At 34.0% G+C, this 17,932-nt stretch overlaps 6 protein-coding genes across 28 annotated transcripts in view; 3 read left to right on the forward strand and 3 right to left on the reverse strand.

The window, feature by feature from the left end:
• LOC127071368 (protein jagged-2) overlaps positions 1-5,096 on the reverse strand; it is a 107,833-nt gene extending 102,737 nt beyond the window's left edge. For 9 of the 16 annotated variants that reach the window (XM_051010585.1, XM_051010591.1, XM_051010589.1 and 6 more), the window contains exons 1-6: positions 4,235-4,373; positions 2,710-2,967; positions 1,420-2,592; positions 1,180-1,333; positions 883-1,093; positions 242-375 (exon numbers count right to left, since the gene is read on the reverse strand). The gene's annotated coding sequence lies outside the window, so the exon portion shown is untranslated. Of the gene's footprint in view, positions 1-241; positions 376-455; positions 585-615; positions 803-882; positions 1,094-1,179; positions 1,334-1,419; positions 2,593-2,709; positions 2,968-4,234; positions 4,374-4,982 lie in introns of those variants that run through there. The other 7 variants (XM_051010575.1, XM_051010586.1, XM_051010580.1 and 4 more) reach the window with 7 other exon arrangements.
• Positions 5,097-6,049: 953 nt separating this feature from the next.
• On the forward strand, positions 6,050-9,392 carry LOC127071470 (uncharacterized). The gene is given in 4 exon segments (XM_051010770.1): positions 6,050-6,802; positions 7,155-7,206; positions 7,271-7,632; positions 7,634-9,392. Coding segments are annotated over 4 exon segments (2,913 nt in total). The 5' UTR covers positions 6,050-6,058; the 3' UTR covers positions 9,389-9,392.
• A 111-nt stretch (positions 9,393-9,503) lies between these two features.
• LOC127071380 (uridine diphosphate glucose pyrophosphatase NUDT14-like) lies at positions 9,504-11,283 on the forward strand. 3 transcript variants are annotated; one of them, XM_051010619.1, is made up of 4 exons: positions 9,504-10,125; positions 10,459-10,532; positions 10,631-10,799; positions 10,901-11,283. In XM_051010619.1, the coding sequence occupies exons 1-3, from the start codon at positions 9,683-9,685 to the stop codon at positions 10,780-10,782; spliced, it is 669 nt and encodes a 222-aa protein (XP_050866576.1). In that variant the 5' UTR covers positions 9,504-9,682; the 3' UTR covers positions 10,783-10,799; positions 10,901-11,283. The 3 variants fall into 3 exon arrangements, with proteins under 3 accessions (XP_050866576.1, XP_050866575.1, XP_050866573.1); XM_051010618.1 differs by having other exon boundaries at positions 10,631-11,283; XM_051010616.1 differs by lacking the exon at positions 10,901-11,283 and having other exon boundaries at positions 9,504-10,300; positions 10,631-10,778.
• LOC127071375 (beclin-1-like protein) lies at positions 10,539-13,121 on the reverse strand. Its single transcript, XM_051010611.1, has 5 exons — positions 12,877-13,121; positions 12,339-12,499; positions 11,851-12,263; positions 11,280-11,768; positions 10,539-11,092 (listed from the first exon to the last, which is right to left on the reverse strand). The coding sequence occupies exons 1-5, from the start codon at positions 12,986-12,988 to the stop codon at positions 10,975-10,977; spliced, it is 1,293 nt and encodes a 430-aa protein (XP_050866568.1). The 5' UTR covers positions 12,989-13,121; the 3' UTR covers positions 10,539-10,974.
• A 13-nt stretch (positions 13,122-13,134) lies between these two features.
• Positions 13,135-14,989, forward strand: LOC127071382 (transmembrane protein 170A). 4 transcript variants are annotated; one of them, XM_051010621.1, is made up of 5 exons: positions 13,135-13,304; positions 13,372-13,552; positions 13,734-13,911; positions 13,974-14,079; positions 14,158-14,732. In XM_051010621.1, exons 3-5 carry the CDS (start codon positions 13,815-13,817, stop codon positions 14,351-14,353), a joined length of 399 nt encoding a protein of 132 aa, XP_050866578.1. In that variant the 5' UTR covers positions 13,135-13,304; positions 13,372-13,552; positions 13,734-13,814; the 3' UTR covers positions 14,354-14,732. The 4 variants fall into 4 exon arrangements, with proteins under 4 accessions (XP_050866578.1, XP_050866581.1, XP_050866579.1 ...); XM_051010624.1 differs by having other exon boundaries at positions 13,372-13,476; XM_051010622.1 differs by lacking the exon at positions 13,135-13,304 and adding an exon at positions 14,847-14,989 and having other exon boundaries at positions 13,311-13,552; positions 14,158-14,397.
• LOC127071370 (E3 UFM1-protein ligase 1 homolog) lies at positions 14,399-17,864 on the reverse strand. Of its 3 annotated transcripts, none has more exons than XM_051010598.1 (5): positions 17,359-17,864; positions 16,565-17,064; positions 16,245-16,391; positions 14,820-16,175; positions 14,399-14,609 (listed from the first exon to the last, which is right to left on the reverse strand). In XM_051010598.1, exons 1-5 carry the CDS (start codon positions 17,427-17,429, stop codon positions 14,482-14,484), a joined length of 2,202 nt encoding a protein of 733 aa, XP_050866555.1. In that variant the 5' UTR covers positions 17,430-17,864; the 3' UTR covers positions 14,399-14,481. The 3 variants fall into 3 exon arrangements, with proteins under 3 accessions (XP_050866555.1, XP_050866554.1, XP_050866556.1); XM_051010597.1 differs by having other exon boundaries at positions 16,484-17,064; XM_051010599.1 differs by lacking the exon at positions 17,359-17,864 and having other exon boundaries at positions 16,484-16,813; positions 16,881-17,023.
• Between the last annotated feature and the right edge of the window lie 68 nt (positions 17,865-17,932).

Genomic DNA, 17,932 nt, shown 5'->3' on the forward strand with positions numbered 1-17,932 from the left:
TTCAACGAGATACTCTTACACGGTAAAAAATATTAAACTAAAGCTTTAACTTATGTCATGAAAAATTATCGATACTCATTGATCTCTCCAGTTAAAAGAGGGAGAGACCTTGACATTTTTTTATCAATTTATTTTACCAATAATTCCCATTGACGATTCCAACGAAAACGATTGTTACGTACGGGTTAACAACCCTCGTTAAAGACCATCGTAAAATAAATGTCAATTCTAACGCAATTACCTGCGCACGTTTAACTGCAAGCTGCTGTCGTCGAAGAAGGAGAACGACGAGTCATTGATTCTCTTAAATTCTGCCACATCCAAATAACCACTTGAAATTATTCTCTCTTGTTGGTCCACTCTTTCAAGAATCACCTATAATATACAAAGATACGTGTGTACATTTGTCCGTATAAAATCAATTGTTCTCTTAACGGATAAAAATACAACATAACCTGCAACGTAATACGGTCATTGTTCTTTCTTAAATTATATCAAATGACAATGTGGAACCACAGAATTCCCTAACGGAACATATGTACCACGGTTAATTCTATTAAGGAAGACTCGATACGCGCATCAATCTTGCACTAATAACGTGCCGGGACAATTTACTTTGTCTCAGCCATCTGCCGTGTATTAAGCCCATATGTAGTTACGGTTTCTGTCTCGAGGCAAAGAGAAATCATACTCTCTACTCTTTGATAACCGTATATCCCAGGAAAATACTATCTCTCCACGCAATCACGATGCATCCGTGGTCCGATGCATGGCCTCTGCGGATCAAAGTACACCGCTTCGGCTACAATTAACCGCACCGGAGGTGAATACAAATACTATTTGCCAGAGCCATCTTCGTCGCTTTGTAATTAGTACACCTACCTACACACCCGTCGTCGTCATCGTCGTCGTCTCTCTCTCTCTCTCTCTATTTCACTCTTGATGTTTAATAAGAAAGGAGCTTCGTTGGCGAATACGATGATAGATTTTGGTACCCACGCGATTTCTTCGACTTTTTAAGCTGTCCATCGTCATCCATTCCGGTGATATCCCTGACGTCATTCTTGAATATCTTACAACGCTCGTCGAACTACTGTAATCAAATTAAATTCTATTTATGTAATTTAATCATTATATAAATATTTCTTTCAGTTTTATATCTAATCAAATTTATATTACCTTACGATCTTAATATCGTGAATCTTTTTATTGCAAATCGTGACCATCGAAAGTAACGACCTTTAAAACCAACAAAGCCATTTTAATAGATCCTATTACAGGAAAGCTTTCCCTTCTTCGTGACCTTTCTTCGCAATACGGTTTCATGGTGTCGCTATAAGTATACGTATCGGTAGCAGTAGTCAGCGTTAAATACAAAAATCTTAATAGAAAAAAAAAAAGATGGGAAAGATTGCTTACCGTGTACGTTTACCAATCGTCTAGCTATAACGTCATTAAGAACAGGAACGTTAAAGAGATAGACATAAACTCATCGTCTAGCGAAACAATCAACCAAGCCACCTATGGCTTCCATCATGTTCTAGACATGCACGAGAACAAATTAGGATCCACCGGTTACTTGACAAATTTCGTCTAGCGCTGCGGGAGAGCACCTTCTAATATCCTTCCTTTTCTCTCTCTCTCTCTCTCTCTATCTCTCTTGTTCTTCGTCCTCCTTTCTCTCCCATCCTCCGCATATCCCTCTTTCGTTTCTACTGTCATAGAACTCGGTTGGCCGCGCGTAATCGCCGCCGGCCATCCTTAGGTATTCCTCGCACGAACACTCGAACCTTTCGATACGAGCCATGTTCTATTCTCGTAGGCTCTACTTTACCTGTGCTTTACTCGTCTATACGTATATACGTACGTGTATACGTGTATACCTGTGCGCGCGCATCGGCAAGGAACGTTTGTACTGGAGCGTGCAATACATATCAGCTTGATAGGTGGTAGGACGAAGGAGGATGAGGCCTTCCTCGGTGAAGAAGAAGGTACCGCTATCGCCCTCTGACCTCTCGAGGCAAGCGAACGAGGCCTCCTTCCTTCATGGGCACCGGTAATTTTGCCTTCGGTCCTGGCTTCCTGGTGCTACCCAGATCTAGATCATCGAAAATTCGAGACGAGTTCCCCGTTTCCTTTGCGTTGCGGGCTAACACCGATCCCATCCTCTGTACTCTTTCCTTCTCTTGGGGATTCACAAATGAGAACGGCGTCTTCGAACACTTGCCGATGCTATTAATTCGAACGAATGCCCGCAACACAAAATCCTTATCTACTTATTGAACTTTGTGCAACCGTGGGAAAGAAGATCCATATGACGTAGCAGAAAACAATGTAGTTCGAGTTATTAATGATAACTATTTGAAAGAAGATTTTATCGAAATTATCCAAGTAATAAATAGCTTAAGCAACATAAATACGACTTAAACTTACACACTGCTGAATCTACACAATGTTGAATAACTGATCTAGGAAATAATGTCATGGGACGTTTCTGGTTACATGCACGATCTATAAGACTTCTCTTTAACGTCTTCGAACTGGCATACATACGTAAGTACCAAAGGATACGGGCTTGACACGTTCAGGAATCTACAAACATGTACAGATTGGATTTAGGTCATTCGTCGAGAAATGATCATTCACGTAACTAAAGAAGCACCGTCGTTTCTTTCACGTGTTCGTGCATGTAGCATATAAACTTCATACCAGATTCGGTGGATGTTCGATCCTACTTCGAAGTCTTTAGATAAAGGTAACTGTTTTCGTATATCGAAGTAACGGTCGTCTAGTCGCAAGCGGAATCGTTGACGAACATGCAAAAGCATTAACTACGCGATAAGATGAAAAATTGCCATGACCTACTATGAAACAGGTGAAAGGTATCTCATCGAATTTCTCTTTTTCGATATTTTTTTTGTTGAGTTATCATATCGCACGGTAACTTAATGACGCCTTACGTAAAACCTGAAATAATAATAAAAAATTATGAGAATCGAAGAATAGTAAAATTTTCGATAGAAATAAACAAACAAGACATTTTACAAAAAAGAAAGTTGTCCGATCGATCTTTATCGCTTTTTGTTCGTACAAACGCTACGATCGTGAATATTTTTAAGATCAATCAACTACGCTCGCGAGTAACAACTTGCAACATCGATACAAAAAAAAATCTTAGCTTCCGTTCTCACGATTAAAAGACAGGGAGAACCTTCATCGATCCTTAAAAAAAAATTAAAAAAAGAAAAAAATAAAAAAAAAAAGAAGAGGAAAAGAAAAGAAAGAAAAAAAGAAAGAAGAAAAAGAAAAGAAAAAAGGAGAGAAAAAATGAAACAAAAATAAAAGCGTATAAGGACGAACGAGAGAAACAATCGTCAATGTTATAAATCACATCTATATACGCATGAATACATGTGTGTGTATGTGTATATATATATATATATATATATATATATATATATATATAGTAAGATCAAATATAAACACTGATGATTCTTAATTATATATGTAAAATATTCTCTTAGTAATCAGATGCAGATGTATGATAAACGAAACTTCAATTAAAACAGTTTCTTAAGAAATCTTAACCACAATAATATTCTCGAAAGTTTTATCAAAATAAGATAAAATACGATGAAACACAACACACACGCACGTACGCACGTACGCACGCACACACGCGTTCTTAAGCAACGTTCTAACCTCTTTACATATTTTTCCTTACAACTCTTGTTTCGGTCTAATATCCATCATCGGAATAAACAAACTATAGAGAAAGGAAAAAAATTCAGAAAAAAGAAAGAAAGATAGACAGAAAGAGAGAGAAAGAGAGAGAGAGAGAGAAAGAGAGAGAGCAAACGATCGTGAAAGAATACGTTCGTTTTAATCGCTAATCGCCAATTACGCAGAGCGTCCCGCTTCCAAAACTCTCAGAAGCATTTTAACGAGCCGCTGTGTCGCCCAGCAAGGAATTTAACTTCGTCTCATCCTTCGAGTAGCTTCCACCATAGGCCTCCACGACGAGCACCCACAACGGTGTTCGCGATACCCTTCCTCTCTCTCTCTCTCTCTCTTTCTTTCTATCTTTCTTTCTTTCACTCTTTCTCTCTCTTTCTCTCTCTTTCTCATACTCGTGTGTTCCTCGTTTCTCCTACTTTAGTCCACCTTCTTTTCACCATGTCCGATACAACGAACGTGTGTGCGTGCGCTGCACCCCGTACCAATTAGCGCATACTTCGGCTCTTGGTGTTCGGGACCCCAGCATGGTCCCGACAGAAGGTGCTCTCTCTCAGGACCCAACGACGACGACTACGACGAGGCACGGTCCGTTTTCAAGGTGACTTTTCTTGGCATATTTAACCCTTCGAACGTTAAGTCACAGTGCCGGAGAATAAGTTTTTTGGACCCGATCCTCTTTCTCTCTTTCTCTTTCTATCTTTCTCTTTCTTTCTCCTTTTATCCCTTTCTCACGTCGTAATCGTTATTTTCTTACAGGTCAGACGAAATGAAAGTGAATTAACCTAAAATACGATAATTACATAACAATTCCAACGTTCGAGACTTTCGACCAATTAAATCTTTTAGATCGTCTCTGGTTATATGACGATTCGTTAGACGAGTTATTTGTAACGACGTTAAGTAAATCGTAAATACGTTACATCTCTTTTGCGTATACACAACGTACGATTTACATATTGGTATTAATCCAATCGCTCGATATATCACGTAGATTAGTTATTAATTGATAATATATTAGTAGATACGTTAGAATATCTCTTACTACGAATAAACGAATTAAAATACGAATGATCTTCGAACTTATTTTCTAACTAATCTTCTCGATTAAAAATATATACAGAAACGGGTGTTAATTACAAGCTCCGTACATCCTCTTCCTTCCTCGTCGTCCGATAAAATGAAATCGATCTAATATTCTTCTTGCTTTCGAATACGAATGTATAATAACATAAATGTATACTTACGTTCTTGTTTTTGCTTCGAGACATTGGCCTTGTTCACTCACTCGTAAGAATATTTATTTACGTCGATTAATTGTATATTCATTACTCGTTGACCGATATATTTACATACGCCATCCGACACTTTTTATATCAAGCGTATTTATACAATGTCGATTGTTAACCAATAGGAAATAACTTCGTCTTTATTATACGTCCCTGTGATTGGTCAACCAAAGCCGGAAATAGTCATTAGTCTACAATACTTTTTATACGATATCGATTGTCAACCAATAGGAGACAATTTCCTCGTTATTATACGCCTTTGTGATTGGTCAACGTAAGTTCGAAATAATTGTTGGCTTATAATTGGTCCTCTAATTTTTTTCCGATTAATCCTGAAATAAAATTATAATCAAATAAGCTTTGCAATTATTAATATAATTAATTTAACTAAAAACGGTGCTCACTAACTCTTTGAATTATTTCTTTTATCTCATATACATATGATTGCGATATTTAATATTAATTATATGTAACTTTCAATTAGACGAGTTTTCAATTGATATAAATGTTCATATTAATATAACGGTAAATCGATAAAGAATCAATCTTCAGACATAATGATTAATTTCTAAAAAAGAAAATACGAAGACGAAACGAAACGCCTCTCTTACGGATCCCAGTAACGGTGTCTTGCATCGTGTTTCGCGCCACATGTTTAAGTATAGAGTAAATGTAAAAGCTACGTAATAATCTACGACGAAATTGTAGATACCAAAAAAGAAGTTCGAGAAATACTATATGCATAATTTTTATGCATATATATATATATTATTATTATTAACATCTCTAATTTTTCTACAGGTAATATATCTACATCTCTACATAGCTAAGTACACTGCATATTTCACTCAATGAGATCATAATTCGTTTGTTCACGTTACAATCACCTAACCTTTCGAGACATAATCATTTTTAAATTTTCCGCGCTCTGATTTTCATATCGCTCAAAACTATTTGGGACTGATGTAAAAAATAAAAAAATAAAATTAAAAAAAAAAAAGAACAAAAAGACAAAATTAAGTTACATTTTCAGGATGTCGTGTTTCGGTGGTCAGTACAAGCAGATATATCTCGCGGAGGTGTTGGTCGAAAAATTACAATTGACACCGAACAGAATAAAGGAGATTGATGATGAAGCCGTGGCAATCAAAGTCAAGCTTCTCGATTTCCCTCTGTTCGAGATGGCACGGGAAGATTTTGAATCGTTAAAGAAATCACCTGCTGTTATAGACAAAGACGGAATTATACGTTTTTCTATAGGTAGAAGTTGTTTATTTATTAGGAAACCGAAAGATCTCGTAGAAGAACTTCGTACTGCAAGCGTTGGTATCGGTGTATTTCGCGTTGGTGATACTTTTCCTTTGGCGGAATCCATTGTTAAATTATCCGGTTGTTTATGCGACCAAGTCGCAATGTCGACCAACGATCCCGAAAATATGCCGAAGCCGTTTTCCGTCAAAGGTGGTTTTCACTTGTTGGATCCCGGAGAAAATCCATCGGGAGTATTGGATATGGAATTGAAGATCACTTGTTTGGGACGATTCGTAACTACAAAATACGAGCTTAGACCAAGTTTTTTCGTTTTCAAAAAAGAGAACGACATGCGAGAATTCTGCGTTGAACGAAATATACCGCCTCACGTACGCGAGGATTTGCTCAAAGAAGACTATGCTTTGCCAGAATCTATACATGAAAAATTTATGGCCAGTGCAGACCTCAAGGAATTAGCCCCTGAAAAGAATAAAAAGAAAGCTAAAAAGAAAGGCAAGAATGCTCGTTAAAAATGATGATTCGTTGTATTCGATTTTAGAATTATAATCGATGATCGTATTGATCCTGATTATTAATATTCTTTTTTTTTTTTGCATGCATATAAATAACTTTGATATCACGTATATGTACATATGTACATACATACATACGAAAAGATTGATATATTACAATAGCGACGTATGCGAATTTATATTACATGGAATCTAATCAAATAAATAACGAACATGTTAAATTTATTCTTGAAAGTCGTTATTTAACTACGTAGATATGAATGTAATCCACCGAGTAATATAATATATCACCATGACAACCAAATATCTTCAATCGATTTCGATGGCTGAAAGACATACGATTTAGAAATTAGACGTCGATCTCGTCGACTTCAAAATTAATGGCGTATTTCGCAATAGTAATAAACCTGAAATAATCCATCGGATTAGATATGCTTCCTAAATTCTCGGTCAATTAAAAAGGAAAGTATATCTGTGACTACGTCGATCTCGTAAGTTATCCGATGAGCAAAAAATCGTGTAAAAAAGGAAATAATTCATTACAACGAGCTTCGTCGTCGCCGCGACTCTCAATAAACGATCCAGGTTTTAAAGATTTAACAACAGCTGAGAAGTTGAACAATCGTGAGTATCGTAACCTGATTTATAAAGCTTATCCCAATGAATCAACTTGCAATTGCCTGCCGATAAACCAAACGCTACATCCATTAATATGCCGTTCCGGTTGTCAGCGTCTGTGTTGCATGAAATTAAGAAATCCTCAAAAGCTCATTGTAATATGTAAAAACGAAAATTTACCGTCAGAAACGAAGAAGCAAGATGAAGATGGATAATGAGCGTTTAAGAACCGGAGCGAGTGCAGACGATCATTATACTAATAACGGTACATCGGTCGACGTCAACAATAACATCGAATTCACTTGGTACGGTGATAAAATCACTAAAGAAAATCGTTTGCAAGGCGGAGGACACGAATATGATCTACCAGGTTGCGTGTGTTCCGGCGCACCGAGTCTTTACAAAAAGACCGAAGAAACGGGTTGTAAGGCCAGATTGAAAGGTTTGGAAAAGGCGAAGCCCGGTTGTACCTGCGCAGGACAGAATCCGCCTATTCTGAGAAAAGCCAGTCCAGATTGCAATAAGAAACCTTGTACAGGCATTGACTGCATCTTGCGCGCATTCAAGGAAGCCCAAGAATTCGTAGATTCCTTAGGGAAGGTACCTGGTCTCGAAGGTTTGGGCTTGATGGACCCTTCGGAAAGCCCTTTTTTTGGCAGAGACATCAGCAAAGATTACGAGACCGAGGAAGCACAGGCAGAGAGGAGAGCGCAAGCTATTTCCTCGCAATTACCAGTACCGAATCCTCGTTGCACGGCTCCTTGCAATCCACGTATCGGAGCACATAAGTTTGACACAGGCATTAGTACCGTTTCCGTGCCTCATTCAACTTTGACTTACACCGCAGCAACGCCACTAACGATAGCCGTGCCAGGTCGTACAGGGGTCGTACGCGAAGCTGTACCTGCGCTACCCGATGACGGTTCGACCATCGTTTATGCAAAGCCAAAAAAGAAGGAAGAGAAGAAAGAGGAAAAGGCCGACAAGTCGAAGGAAACGGAGGCGACGCCAACTGTACCTTTGGAAATTGATCTAGGTCCTTGCGGTGAACCTAAATGTAAATCAAGACGTAAGAAGGGCATAACTACTGTAGAATCCGTCGAGAATGTCGAGTTCTCTCATAAGAAATCAGCGACGCAAATAAAGACTCTAACTACTGGTGCGACAACCCCTCTGACCGGTAGTAAAATCAGCGAGAAAGGTAAACATAAGCTTAAGGTCAACTCTGTAAGTCCCTCTGGAGATCGCTCTATAAAAACACCGATAAAGGTCAGTAAACGCGTGATGCGTTATGTTTATTCTATCGGCGACGTTTATCCTGGTATTCATTACGGTCACAAGAATTGTATAGATGTTCGTATGAGAGTACCGGCCAATATGGGTTGGCTATGGAACACCAGCAGCACGCTTTACAACTTGAAACCACGAATCGGCTGGAAACCTGGTGCTATTGGAAGATACTTGAACGAATTGCTTAAAGAGGCAAAAGCTGGATCGAAAGGTAGACCAAGGGTAGTACCTTTCCGCGCTAGGAAAGGCAAAACCTACAGGAGTATGAGTTTTACGTCGGTGAAAAAGTTACAAGGAAAGAAAGAGAACGACGAGGAAACGGAACTACCACCGACTTTACACATTCATAGAAAAGACGGCACGTACTATGTCACAATGTATCCGATCAAGCAAGAGACAATGGACGTACCGAAGCTAGAGCAACCTATGAAACCCTTGCAATTTAAAATCGTAAAGAACAAAGACGACGAATCTGTGGCATCGAGCTCGACCGCGTCGGATATGGAGATCGAATTTTCACCTCCGGCAGCAGTTAATAGATATCGGAAAAAGCCTGACGTCATTCACATCGATACCCAAGTTAAACAGCAAGATATACTCGATGCATTAAAAATCACAGATATTTCGAAAAAAGATAAGAAGTTCAATAAAGGAAGAAAGCTGAGAAAATGACGCGATTGAAGAACGATATTGTTTTCCGTGCGATCGTGATCGTAGTAAAATAGTAATCCTAAAGGGATTAACTTTTTCCGCGTTAAAATTATTTCAAATTTACTTCACATTGTCGTTATAAACTCATAGAATCGAAGTTACGAGACTTTAGAATACCTTCTTAATTTGAAATTCGCGCGCTTTCTATACTTTGCTCTTCGCATTATCGACGTTTACAGTGCCGTCCTTTACCGCAATAACGCGAATCGCTAGTAGATCCTTGTGACAGTTGAAGATCTAGTCCCAATAAAAAATATGGATGGCATTAAACAAAATACAAGAAATGAGATTCTACGGAAAAAAATACTTGACATCGAGAAAATTCAAATAGGAAAATGTCCAATAGATTCACCGTGGGTCAAGCCAGTAAGAATTTGTTACACGCAAGATGGACATGAAAAAGTTTGGGATGTTGTGAAGTCACATGACAGCGTGGGAATCGTTGTTTTTAATACAACTCGGAAGAAACTCATCTTAGTCAGACAGTTCCGACCAGCGGCATATTACGCTTGTCTACCAGATAAAGTCGAGAAAATCAATCTTAAGCAATATCCACCGTCATTGGGTCTGACCTTGGAATTGTGTGCGGGTATCGTAGACAAGGACAAACCTCTCGTCGAGATAGCGAGAGACGAACTGAGGGAAGAGTGCGGATACGAAGCACCAGCGTCGGCTTTCACAAAAATCGTCACCTACAGGTGGAAATATAATATAGTGAGCTATAATGTGAATATAAAAAAAGGACACAAAGGTTTATTCACATTATCAAAGTCGTCAAAAGTATTTGATATAAAATTCAGTACTATCATTGAAAATATAAGAATAGCCATTATACAACATACTGCATCATTCTTGATATTATTCAAAGATATATTAAGTATTCTCGTATTAAGTAATCTCGTACATGTATAAAGTTCCTTCCTTGCACCGTCCATATGTTATATTTGTTGTTCTTAATAAATATATATTTATATATCTACATACAGATATTGTTAAGCTTCTATTTTATTTACATCTTTCGATTCTTGCAGAGGTGTAGGATCTGGAGCTACCAAACAAACTCTTTTTTATGTAGAGGTGACAGATGAAATGCATATATATCCTGGTAAGCTTAATGCAAATGCTATACATTTTATTGATCATATAGCAAACAAGATCATACCATAAACATAGATTGTATCTTGTAAATTCGTGATATTGAAGGAGGTGGTGCAGAATCTGAGGGTGAACTTATTGAACTGGTGGAAATGAATGTTGAAGAGGCAAAGGAGTACATTACTTCTGGAGAAGTACAGAGTCCTTCCAGTTTTCTCTTTGGTATATCCTGGTTTCTAAGCAATAAACATGGACATTAATCTTTACTTCGGAAATGGTAATGAAAGAAATTCAACTAATACTCGTATGAAATATAAAATTTCTAACAAACTATAATGAAAGGAAGAAAAGTTATAGAACAATTTTATTTACAAATAGAGCGGATGTACACAAGCCAATAAGAAATAATTGCATAGACAAAATACAGTGAAATCACGATTATTAATGTTAAATCAATGTTCATTTTCGTCTTTTGTAAATTGTGAGCTGACCCAAGCAAGACCCCATTTTAAATTTGTTAATAAAAACTTTAAGGCCTTGGTCCATTGTTCCTCAGAATTAAATTGAATTCTGAAATGGAATAAAAAGTTGATGTTATTAAAGTTAAATATAAAAAATAAAAGACCCAACGAGTCTACTAACGAAATTCTATTAAACGAAGTTCTATTATTACGCATTGACTTGTGATGTATTGATGAAAACATTCGGATAATACTAAAATAATTTACTAACTATATTAAAATAAAAGTTATATTACTTGATGGAGTACGAGTTTCCTGTGGCAGAATCTTCTATTTTACCACGATCCATTCTATATGGTAAACAGAATCCACTATCTCCTTTTTCTACCTGTTCTTTAAATTGCTGTAAACAATCGAGAAATGCTACCATGGCCGCATCAAATTTCGTATCCCATAAAAATTTAAAACCACCACTTCCATACAAAGGAAGTTCTCTATGTTGATCTAATGCTTCGATATAACTATGATTACCAAACGGTACTAAACGAAACCGTTTAAAAGTCAAATTCATTTTCCTTGCAAGTGATGCTAGTAAAAGAGTTGTTTGTCCCCATGCAGCATTTATTTCACTCCAATCTACTGGTGCACTAGGTAAACGTCCTAAACGAAACGAATTAATAGTTCCAAAATGTCCTGAATGCCAGATGTGAAATGTAGCATTGAAAACATTTGTTTTCTTCAGTCTTTCAAGTTGAGAAGCTGCATAGGCCAGTTGACACTCCAGACTAATAAATATATATTTAATATGTATATTATATTTCTATTGATATAAACAATTTAATACATGCATTCTCTCTCATTAATTACCTTCGACATTCATCATCTCCTAACATCAGATCTCTTTTGTGTCTTGAATATTCTCTCCAATATCTTTCTTCTTCACTTTGCAATCTTACTCTTTCTTTCTCTTGTTCTGCAATAGCATTTCTTGTAGCTATTTCTTCTTTCCTTAAAGCTTCTAATTCACTTATCATTCTATCTTCTTCTGATTTTGCATCTTGTAATTCCTTTGTTAAATTTTCCATCTCTATATCTTCATATCCCAATTGCTGCTGTTCAGATTCCAATTTTTTTAAATATTCATTATAGTCCGACCATTCTCCTTCTGTCATTCGTAGTTGTTGATCCATTAACAACAACAAACTGTCTGTACATTCATCGCAAAGTGGATGGTCTGCAGAACTACTACTACTTAAAATATCAAACAGCGTTGCCCTTACCTTCGTGTGATTTAAAATAAATAATTATTTATATAATTTATTTGAGAAAATATTTTTATAAAAAATTTAACATACTTTTAAATGATGACTTAAACTTTCTGTTTCACCAGAATCACCAACCAGCATAAAACCATTAGTTCCATTTCCTGATTCTGTTAATCTGAATGGTGGAACTAAATGTTCCAAACTACCACTTGGAGGTTCTAATTCTCCAACAACTTGTTGCTGTAGGGGTACTATCATTAAATAAAATCTGATGAATTTATATATTTTTATATACTGGATGATTCATATAGTGTATATGTGTATGTATATATATACATGTGTATATATATAACTATTGTAAATATTATTGTAATTTTGTTGCATAAATATAATTTATGATTTGTATGTGTGTGTGTGTGTGAGTGTGTGTTAATGTATATTCATATTTCATCATGTTTTTATATTATTGTGTTTTTTATAGAATTAAAAATATATAACAATTTTTTTATATAATGTATAGCCGCTTTTATATTCATTATTAATGTAGCATTTTAATTTCTTGTTTTCGAATATGTAAAAAAAAAAATGATATTTAACAAATCAATAGTTTAAAATAGAATTTACCTACGTGAGAGTTCAGCCAGAGTATGTTCTCCTAGATGGTTAAAACTGGGATCTAATCTCAATGGCTGTAAGCACCTCTGGCACGCGAAACTTACGTTAGTTTTTATATCCACCATTGTATTATTTACTCCTTCAACGCACAACTCAATTTTACAAACCAAAACTCTTCAATCGTAAACTTTATTGATAAATACGTTCTCGACGCTTGGAAGACGAAATCAGCTGACTGTATTTCCTTATCTTCCGCAAGGAGGCGCTAGTATTAACAAAACATTAAACAAACCGTAGAATATTATAAAAAAAAAAAATCATTAATTACATTTTTATCTATAAAGTTTATTAGAATTGAGAATATTCTCCTTTTTAGATTTCATTTTGTATAACCATTATTTACATTTTTTATGGAAAGCAAAAATTTTTGTGATCGATGACGTAAGTGTCATGTCAAAGACCAATCATAACTTAGAAAAAGTTAGACTGATTTAATTTTATTTTCTAGAAAAACAAAACCGATACGATGCGCTATAAATAAAAAATAATAGTGTACTCTTCATAGAATTAGTGCTTTAGAAGATATTGCAGTAATCAATTTTCTTTCGCGAAGGTATATATATACACAAAAGGTTATGTTCAACAAGATACTGCTTACTGGTTACGAACATGATTTTTGTTGCAAAAAGGTATATAAACCTCGCACAAAACAGAATATAAAAACATTTTGTATAGTATACACATAGTAAATAGTTGTATTGATCTGTTTTGCGACCTTAACAATTAGATTCCTTATCATATTGATAAGAAAAAAATATTTTTGTTTTCATCGTTTTTATACAATATAACAACATTTTATATTAACGATAGGTTCCAAAATGCATGTTTAGATTATACAAATTATTCTAAACGAGCAAAGAAAAAAATAACAAAGGCTTCCAAAAACATGTCATGAATGAACACATAAAAAATTCTTTGCTTCATACTCAAGTTACAAGAAACATGAATGCAGGAAATATATTTTACATGCCACTAACTTCTTTTGCTGGTATGTATCCTTATTGAAGCAAATATTTTATATATTTTTTTTCAATTATTGTAATCTTTCAGAAATGTGGTACCAGATATTCTTGTGGGCATTATTTTCTTCTGTATTTGTTCATATGATAGCTGGTACAATTTGTTTTGCCACTTTACGACAACATAAATATGGAAAGTATGTAGAACTTTTAAATAGATACTACTGTGCTAAGTAATCTTTATAAAATCATACAAATATTTTTTTCTTTTAAAGGTTTTTTCCGCTTCTTATAATAATAATGGGTATATTGCTACCATTAACATCAGGTGTATTAAGTTCTGCTGCTGTTGCATTTGTTTACCGAGCATCAAGTCATCAAATGCCACCATTATATGCATTAGTATGGGGGATTGGACAGACATTTGTTGCTGCTTGTGTTGGATTCACTAGAATCTTGGCAACTTTATAATATAAAATATAATTAGACAGTAACAAAGGATAAAAACAACTGACGTAATTGTGAATCAATTTTTAATATATAATTACAATCTGTATAAATACGTAGCACAAATTTATATTATTATGCGCTTCAGATTTTTATGTTTTTATATGAATATTAATATTATCAGGAATCACTTTTATTTTTTCCAATTTGTTTTTTAATGCTTCTTGTGCTTCCATTTTTTCAATATTTTCAGTAGATGATATGCTACTTCTTACTAAATCTGCAAAATAATGCGGTAATTTTGTTATAAATATTTAAACATTATGCTACCAACATGTGTATAATTTTAATTAATGTACTGTCCATAAAATCTTAGAATAAAATTGTTAATGTTATGATGATACCCAAATATACTTTACTATACTACTATATTATACAAATAAAGCACAGATTTTTTATAAATTTAGATATTAATACTGTAAATACACACCACAGTACTTGTTCAATAATTCTGCAGTTTCAGGTATTATGTACGACTGAAGAAAGGACAAAACCATTGAAACGTGTCTTCCAGACATATGTATAATATTTTGTGTTGCTGCTGTAAAAAGTAAACTTGTCACCAAATTTAATGCTAATGCTGAATCTTGTGTTATTTTCAATTCTTTTAATAAAGCTTCTTTATGAGTAAAAATGATTTGTTTATTTATATCTTTATTATGTTTCTTTTGTATCACAGAACAAGCTTGTAATGCTGGAGTAGTAAGATTTAAAAAATCTTTGATAACACACTTTGTAACAGCTGAATATATGTCATTAAGTGGTTCTTGAACATCTGAAGGTAATTCAACAAGTACTTTTTTTATTGCATTAAAATCTATATTATCAGGATATTGCAATTTATTTTGTAAGCTGGCCAATTTAAATAATCGCGTTACAAAATCGCGACATAAAGATTTCATTAAATATTCTATTAAAGATGTACGTTGTCCTTGCTGTTCAAAAAGTTCAATGCTTTCGTTGAACATTTTAATATTTGTTACTAGAATAATTAAATCTTTTTTGAGTTCATCCGTATTAAATGCATCACTAGATTCTGCTAATTTTTCTGCACAACTAAGTGCATATTCATTTACTTTCTGTTGCAAAACTAAAGCTAACTTATCTGCTAAATCATCTATTGCTGCAATTTCACGATTTTTTAAAAGTTCAGCTGTAATATCTTCTAATGATACCAATTCATGCTCCACATTTTTGTCTTTAATATACGTGTTTTCTTCGTCCGAAAGATCCTCGTTAAATTTTTGTTGCAGATACTTTTTTTTTGTTGATTTAGTCTTAGTTTCTCTTCCCTGATTTCCACCACCTGCTTTTCCACTTGTTGCTTTCTTACGCCTTTCCTCTTTTTTATGCGTTTTGTTATTTCGAACTATACTGTCATCATTCTTGAACTTGATTTTATCTTCACAAATTAATTGTATCCATTTTCCACTAGTTACTATCATTTGTGCTTTATTCTCTGCAATTTTATATAGAGATTGCAATAAACTTTGTAAAAAATCATCAGAAACTAAAACTGTTTCCATGAATACTTTGACTGGACAATTCTCCAAAATTTTGTTCAAAAAAATTTGAATATCTTGATCAGTAAGCATTGAAGGCAAATAATCACGAACATCTGTGAAAGATTTTGTATTAATAATGTCATTGGCAATAGTTTTAAGTTGATCTACAATGATATTGTTGACTGCCACTGAATCCAAAAAAATTATATCATCATTCGGGAAGTATTTTTTAATAGTATGTTTTGGATCTGATATCCCAAGTCGAGCAAGTGCATCATATTCTAAAAAAAAAAATATATAATACATTCATATTTTGATCTATATTCAAAAAATATAAATAAAATGCACACCTAAATATCCATTTTGTTTATAGAAATCATGAATCCACTGAGTTTGATTTTTAACATAAATGTGTGGTAAGAACATACTAGTTTTTATTTGATCCCCTGTTACAATACCTGATAATTGTTTCTTTTGTTGCAGATCACCCAATATGGCTAAAAATAATTTACAAACAATATCAATTATATAAAGCTATAAAGAGATAAAATATCTTTTTGTATAAATATATGATTATATGAATATTTACGAAAAATAACAAAATCTGGAACAGAACATTCCTTTGAAACCAAATAAAGAGAAATAGGTTTTGTTACAGCAGATAAAGCACCTCTTATTTTGGCTTTATTTGTTTTAATAAACCTATTAGTATAATATATTTGTTTATCTTGTGTAACTTCTACATTTGTTATAATCTTTCTAGTCAAAGCAGTTTCTATAGTTGTTCTTATGAATTCTGCAGGTAAATTATAAAACAATGTCAAATCTACTACTTTGACATAATGATGCTGCCAGAGTTTATCATTTATATCTTTCATCATCTGTCCCCAATATTCTTCATTAATTAAATATCCTATAACTGCATGAATACTAGAATCACATGTCTGAATTTCATTGGCTAAAGTTGTTATTTGAGTCAAACTGACATTAAGAATTTGTGCTATGTCATTCAAATTCATTCTACCACCATGAAAACTTAATTCATCTATAATTTGTGTTTTAAGATATTGTCGCGTAACATACTCCTTTCTATCATTTGTAAAGACTACATCCAAACGCTTTGTCTCTATGAGTTTTGATACAATTTCTATACAGTTGCTCTCTGTTAACCTAAAAAAATAATCGTCCAGTTATTATTTGTTATTTGAATAAATCATTTCTGTCAAATGACACTTAACATCCATACTTCGTGTTATAACTTTAAAATAATATAATTGTATCATTCCATATGTTTAATTTCTTTTGAATGAATATATATAAATTTTTATTTACAAAAAATAATAAAAATAAAAAAGATAACATAAATTATAATACAAATAAAATACTACGTGTATATTATAGCGATCTTTTGGTTTTTTGTAATAATAAAACTATAAAAGATGCTACTGTATATATAAAACATACTTTTGTAAATTACTACTAAGCTGAGCATTTTGAAAGTCTGCCGCCAATTTTTCAATTTCATCCCAATCCATGATGACCTTTTTGAAAAAAGACCTTCTACTATTTACAAATATTCTTTTGAAATTTTTAATATTTTCTTCCTGCACTTATGGAACATGCGAAAAACACTTATTAACGCTTTGACTCGTACAATCCATGAAGTTGTTAATATCTGGATACGAACATATATCAAACTCAGATACGAAACATACGTCATAAATGTAGTTTCCATTGAAGCGCTACAAGACAATTTTCATTTAGTGAAAATTCTTGTTGATAAAAAAATCTCATGTGAAATACTTATTATTTTTATTTATATATATATGAAAGTGAAGACTATAACAATTGGAAATCATCTATTTCTTTGAAATATTTATCCATTTAGAATGACCCAAATGAAAGAAAGACTCAAATCAATATACGAGTTTCCTGTCTAGGTTAAATGACGTAAGGCTCACTTCATGTTGTTCAATTTTTAGAGCATTCAATAGACAGACATCATATATAGATTAAAGTGTTTATTTTCACATTTATA

Source organism: Vespula vulgaris, chromosome 21, assembly GCF_905475345.1.
Source record: "Vespula vulgaris chromosome 21, iyVesVulg1.1, whole genome shotgun sequence".
NCBI lineage: Eukaryota > Metazoa > Arthropoda > Insecta > Hymenoptera > Vespidae > Vespula > Vespula vulgaris.